General features: G+C 53.2%; 1 protein-coding gene across 1 annotated transcript; it reads right to left on the bottom strand.

The window, feature by feature from the left end:
• Positions 1 to 893: 893 nt before the first annotated feature.
• Positions 894 to 3996, bottom strand: LOC105813326 (spermatogenesis-associated protein 31E1-like). Its single transcript, XM_012647966.1, has 7 exons — positions 3936 to 3996; positions 3836 to 3893; positions 2316 to 2505; positions 2192 to 2272; positions 1642 to 1753; positions 1001 to 1521; positions 894 to 917 (listed from the first exon to the last, which is right to left on the bottom strand). The coding sequence occupies exons 1-7, from the start codon at positions 3994 to 3996 to the stop codon at positions 894 to 896; spliced, it is 1047 nt and encodes a 348-aa protein (XP_012503420.1).
• Between the last annotated feature and the right edge of the window lie 2004 nt (positions 3997 to 6000).

Consider the following 6000-nt stretch of genomic DNA (forward strand, 5'->3'; position numbering starts at 1 on the left):
GCCCCTGAGAAGCTGACATGTCCTTACTGGACATTCTCTGGGAATCAGACAGAGGGGCCTGGGAATTGGAGAGAGAGGCCTGGGAATCAGACAGAGGGGCCTGGGAAGACAACATGTCTGTGGCGGGGAGAATGTTGGTGTGACGGCCTCGAAAGCAAAGGCCAGTGGCACAGTCTTGGAGGAGGACACCAGTGGCAGGGCCTTCAAGCTGTTTCTCTGTCTCTACCTCCACTTTGAACTCAAATTTACTCACAACCTTTGCTTTCAGGTGTAGCTTTCCCGGATCCTGGGTACCAGAAATTCTAGAGAGTGGGGAGATTTTACTGGTCCCCAGAAATCCTGAACTGAGATTCACATTAGCAGTTTGGGAGTTTGCCATCATACTGGCTCCAAAGGTGACTTGCCAAGCAGGGGTCTTCTCCTCCTCAGCCTCCACTGGCTCCATGGTCTCCTCGGCCCCTGAAGACAGGGACCTTCCTCTGAGCTCCAGCATTGCTGTGCTACTGCAGGGGTCTCCTGAGGCCATGCTCTCCTTCTCCTCCCATGGCTCATGCCTGGCCATTGCTGGACTTGGACTAAGCTCTGGGTGGCCTCTTTTGGCCCCCAAGACAGTAGTGCTCTGCCAGGTTCTGCTCTTGAGGCTGCATGTGAGGGACTGAGAAGGCCACCTGCCCTCCTGTCCAGTCGGAGGGGCCTCTGAGTGCTCATGGTTTTCCCCAGACTGGGTCCCTCTCAGGTCCCTCTGGACGTCCTCACTCACAGGTGAGGGAGCAGAGAGAAAACCAGTCAGGGTGAGGACTGACTTTTTTGTTGTTATCACCTTCTCTCCTGGGCCTTTCCAACGACGTTTTCCCAGGAAATTGGCAACCTCAGCAATGGAGTCATCCCCAAATTCACCAGTCTCCCAGGAGGGAAGGCTGGAGTGTGCAAAAGGTGGAGATTGAGCCTTGAGATTTATGGGCTCCAGGGACCGGAGGCTTGAATCCCACCTGTGCCTCACCTGAAACCTTTTAATATGTGCTTCTAGCATCTGTTGAGTGCATGGATCAAGGAAGAAAAGCTCCTGGGAGGTGTTCACATGACATTTCTGACACCTCCAGGATGCTAGATTTCTGGGCTTTTTGTGGGTGTCAGACTCCGGAATAGCATGGCTGGCAGTACGCCAGGACTGACGTGCTTGCACAGGGATCATGCCGGTCTTGATCTCCCCCAGCTTCCGGTCCAAATGGAGATTCAGGAATTTTTCAACATGCTGCTTCTCTCGGCCCCTGAGTAGGTAATTTCCTGATTGATACTTCTGGAGCCTAATCCAGTCACTATCTGACTCCTCCTCATTGTCCTCTAGAACCTTCACTGAGGTGTTTCTTGAACCTGTGCATGGACTTTCTGGGCCCCTCTCCAGATCTTGCCCTAGGTCCCCGCTTGGGTGCTTGTCTTCTTTGACCCTCCTGGGGCCCTTCCAAAAGAATCTTTCCGAGTACCTGGACCCCATCTTCCGTACATTCTTGCTGCTTTCACCTGCTGCAAACACAGGAGGCTGGAGGTGAGGCTGGAAGTGACCCCTCCCTGGGAATTCACCCTGAGGTTCCATCAGTTCCCCAGATGCTTGGGCTCTCCAAGGAGGGCCCGACTGGTGTTCACCTGGGACGAAACTCCTCTGAGTATATTGCTGCTGCTGCTCCTGGTGGTCAGGGCTGATGAAAGCCCCAGGAAGGGTGGAGGCTGACTTGTGGCTCTGGGAGGCCTGGCTGTCCTGGGGAAGGTCAGAAGTGGGTTGGCTAAAGACTTCCTGAGCATTTTTGAGCAGAGAGGGTAAAATCTTCTTCCATCTCAGTCGCTTCTGCAAGGGCCATTCCAGATGTTCACTTTCAGTTGGGATGAGGAATTCTTCCTTCCTCTGGGATGTAGGACATGTTGTTCTATAGCCTCCTGTAAGATCCCCTTTACCATGGGGTGGAGAGAAGTATGGTATGTTTGGGGGAGAGTGTGGGAGATGGGCCTGGCCATGGACCTCATCCAGAGGTGGGGGTTGGGGCTGGGGCTGGGGCAAGGTTTGAGTCAAAGGCTGGGGCTGGGCCACGTGGTGGGGCCAGGGCTCGGCCTGGGGAGCCTGTGAAGGTGCTTCAGCCCAAGTGCGAACTGAATTGAATGAAACAGAGAGACGTGTTTTTGAGGAAGACTTCCTAGAGACCCAGGCCGCAGCCTTGCTGTGCAGAGAGGGGAGACCCCAGAAGAGCTGGCTGCGTTTTTGCTGTAAATGGTCCCCCACAGCCTTTGGGATGGGGGAGCTGCTGAGGACCAGGCAGCTGCTCTGCTTTGTCTTTCATGTTCCAGAAGGGGTGTGGGGTTGTGGTGTCCTCCTCCCCACTTGGTGATTTTAACATATTCCTCAGAGAACCCTGGGGGTAGTCTGGGCTCATTTGTTTCAGAAATGACCCTTCCTTTTCTTTCTCCTTCCACAGCTTCAGCTCTGCTCTCTTGGTGATGAGCATCTCCAGGAGCTTCCTGACATTTGGGTGGAGGAAAGGAGGGCCACCAGCCTCTGTCTGCCTGAGTGGGGGGTCTCCCCAGAATGAAGCCTCTGGTGGATGGTGGAAAAGCGGCTCCTGCTGGGATTTTCTGTGGTATGAGATGGCGAGGAACAGGGCCTTGGCAGTTGCCCACCACCAGGAGAGGAACAAAATGATGCATTCAAGGCCTGAAGTGGCCAAAACAGGAGGTGCCAAACAAGAGTAACCTGGAGGTGAGCTGTCTGGGACAGTGCCCAGGGGGACGCTCTTCAAGTCAGACTGGTCTCCTTCAGGTTCTACTGACAGGGTGGAGGCCAGAGGCAGAGGGTGCTTGGCCGTGGGAGCTGGGGAAGCCAATGGGGATGAGGTGGTGGGAGAAGCATCTTCCATATGCTCTCCATGAGTCTGGTGGGCTCTGGCAGGCGCTGATATACACACCTCCCCGGGGGGGTCCGGACATGAGAGCTGTTGAAAGCCCCCATTGTCAGGGAGCTTCACCAGGTGGCTGCAGGAGACAAGGAGCACAAGCTGCAGCAGGGGCAGGTGGGACCTGGGGGTGGGACAGGGGTGGCACTTGCTGCCCACGGCCCCTCCACTGCCCCCACTCTGACTTCTCTGAACTCCACCCCTCCCAGGCCCCAGGGCTCTAGTCACATCCCATCACCTGCCCTGGTCTCCCCCTCCCAGGGCAGCCCCAGGCCCTGGTAGGAAAGAGGATATGAGAGAAGGGGAGAGTCCCTCACCTCTGCAGAAGTGAAGTCAGGTCTCGAGCCCCCTCCAGTTCCCTCAGGCAATCTCTACAAGCTGGAAATCAGGAGCCCGGTTAGGGGGGAAGGGAGGGGCCTGGGGATCTTACAGGAGGCTGAGTGTCCATCTAGGACAGACCATGGGGGATTAGACCCTGGAGCCCATACATCGATGTCCAAGGCCATATGACCCCAGCAATGACAGCAAGAAGCTCTTTGGGCAGGACTTCATCATGTACACAATGCTCCCACATCCATCCCCCAGGGTCCTCACACCTCCTTGTTGGGGGAGAAGACAGGGGTCGCCTCAAAGAGGAACCAGCCTTAGCCAGGCTAAGCAGCTGTCCACAGTTGGGCCTGGAGGGGCCATCTCCACATCCAGGCCCCTACTGGGCAGCACCCATTCCCTGCCCACCTGGCTTCATGCCCAGCATGGGTTCTGGGAAGACTCCTGCGTTCTGATTTCCTTCCCAGGAGCCCACCTCAGCCTCTGCAGCTGACTTCCTGGGAGACTTGTCCCTCAGGAACAGTGAGGCTAAGTTCCCCCCAGAGGCTCCGGGCGGAGTGGCAGAGCCTTACCTTTCAGAGCGCAGCAGTTCTTCCTGCTCCTGGGCCTCCCCCTCTTCCCCACTGGATGCTGAGAGACAAGAAAGATCGAGAGGCTGGGACCAGTCCTCACTCGCCTCCCCCAATACAAGCTGCACACGTTCAGTGCTCATGGAGCACATGACCTTCTGCATCTAGCTAATGAACCTATGTCTTTTTTCTTACCTTTTACTCATTTTTAAAGTGGATAAAACTATTTTCTATTTTCCTTCTTTGAAAAATGCAAAGAAGGATTTTTTTATGAGAGATCCACAGTGGGTATCTTCCATAATTGTTCCTCTGGTGAACTAAAATAAAATTCTAAGCCCTACAGTTGATTGAAAAGACCCCCCCTTGGCCATGGGGACCCCAGAAAAACTTTAAAACGGAGTTGACCCTCCATGAAAAGGAGGTCGGACTGGCCTAGTCATGCCCCTCCCTCTTGGAGTTACTCATTGTAACAATAAGATCATAAATCATTAACAGGACCTAAGGCCATGCAAGACAAAGGTGAAACCACAGCTGCAGGCCATCAATTTACTTAACAGATCAGTATATGTCCAGTATATGTCCTGTGGCTTATCTCCAATTAACAGACTTATTTTAACTTAAAACGCCCAAACCTTTAGACAAATCTTCATTTCTTTAACCAATTATAAATCAAAGACTCTTTGAACCGGTCTATAACCTATAAACTCTCACTTTGGGATGCCCTGCCTTTTTGGGCCAAACCAACCTACACCTTCCCTGTGTTTATGATTTTATGTATAATTCCTGTCTTCATGAATACATAAAACCAAACTGTAACCCAGCCTCCTTGGGCACATTTTCTCAGGACCTCTCAAAGCCATCTGTTCTGGGCCATGGTTACATACAATCTACTCAGCATAAACGTCTTTCGATTATTTTACAGAGTTTGGGTTTCTTTCCCATTAACACTTTGCTGGAGAAGCTGACTCAGACCAATAGGCACCTCTGAGCTGTCAGGCAGGATTCTGCTTCCCGAGGAGGCCAGAGGCCACTCCCCACCCATAGGAGGCTCTCAGGGGCTCCTTACAGCCCTCGGATCACCCAACACAGAGGAGAGGCTGGGCCACAGAAATGCGATTGTTGACTGATGAACCAGGGCTCAGGGCCATCCTCCCATGGAGAACTCAACTCTCTAATAACCCTGTCCTCAGCCCCTGAGCCCCAGCATTTGATTTAGCCTTGAAGCCTCCTGTGAACCCACACAGGTGGTCTGAGAGCTTTAGATAGAAATCCCATGCCACTCTAAACACCACCAGCCCCCCGCCTTGCCTCTGGGCCTAGAAGATTCAGGAGATTCCCATCTCAGGACTTTCTACTTGGTTTGGAAAAGTGGAAATAATTATAGATAAGAGAATTATTCTCTGCTGGGTCTGGGCAGAGGGTTCCTTACCTTCCTGATGTTTCTTTTTTGCCCAGATGGTGGTGAGGGTGGATCACTCTGGAGGCAGGGGAATAAGAGGAGGAAGAGCCCCAGTCCACACAGAAGGCCCAGGATAATATCCATCACCCAGGCAGTGGATCTGGAGCTCAGCCATGTGGCGCTAATGCTTTTCAGAAGAGAGAGATGGTTCTCCATCTTCTGAATTGCACTGCTGCCCTCAAGCAGCTGAGCCCTGGGCATTTCCTTTGGGCTTATTGACTAGGGCCCAGGCCTGCATCACAGAGCTGTGGCCTCCTCATCACAAAGGGCTCCTGAGGGTGGGAGAAGGGTGATGAAAGGAGGAGGCTGAACCCCACCCCTCCCCCACCACCCAGCCCTGCAGATCCCTCTACCCTCTGGGCTTCCAGATCCCTCTTTCCCACTCCATCTGCTCTACCTGTCAGAGATGGACCTGAGTCAATTTTCTTTTCTTTCTTCCTGGAACTCAGGTATTACCTGGTTTCTTTTATCCCCTGGAGATGTTGGCTTGAGCCCACCAATTTCATAGCTTTTGAAAGTCTGAACCAGGGATTGTGCTTATTTTCTAGGGATTTTTTTTTTTTTTTGAGACAGAGTCTCTTTCTCTCTCTCTCTCTCTCTCTCTCTCTCTCTCGCCTGGGCTAGAGTGCCATGGCATCAGCCTAGCTCACAGCAACCTCAAACTCCTGGGCTCAAGTGATCCTCCTGCCTCAGCCTCCCGAGTAGCTGG

This window comes from Propithecus coquereli, unplaced genomic scaffold (assembly GCF_000956105.1).
Source record: "Propithecus coquereli isolate 6110/MARCELLA unplaced genomic scaffold, Pcoq_1.0 Scaffold28, whole genome shotgun sequence".
NCBI classification, from domain to species: domain Eukaryota; kingdom Metazoa; phylum Chordata; class Mammalia; order Primates; family Indriidae; genus Propithecus; species Propithecus coquereli.

Excerpts from the sequence above, each read along its gene's own strand:
- LOC105813326 (XM_012647966.1), bottom strand. The coding sequence starts at position 3,996 with ATGCAGAAGGTCATGTGCTCCATGAGCACTGAACGTGTGCAGCTTGTA. Across the intron at positions 2,506-3,835 it reads GAACTGCTGCGCTCTGAAAG|GAAGCTCCTGGAGATGCTCA; the intron begins GTAAGGCTCTGC and ends CCCAAATGTCAG. Across the intron at positions 1,522-1,641 it reads TCAGAGGAGTTTCGTCCCAG|CAGGTGAAAGCAGCAAGAAT; the intron begins GTGAACACCAGT and ends CTGTGTTTGCAG.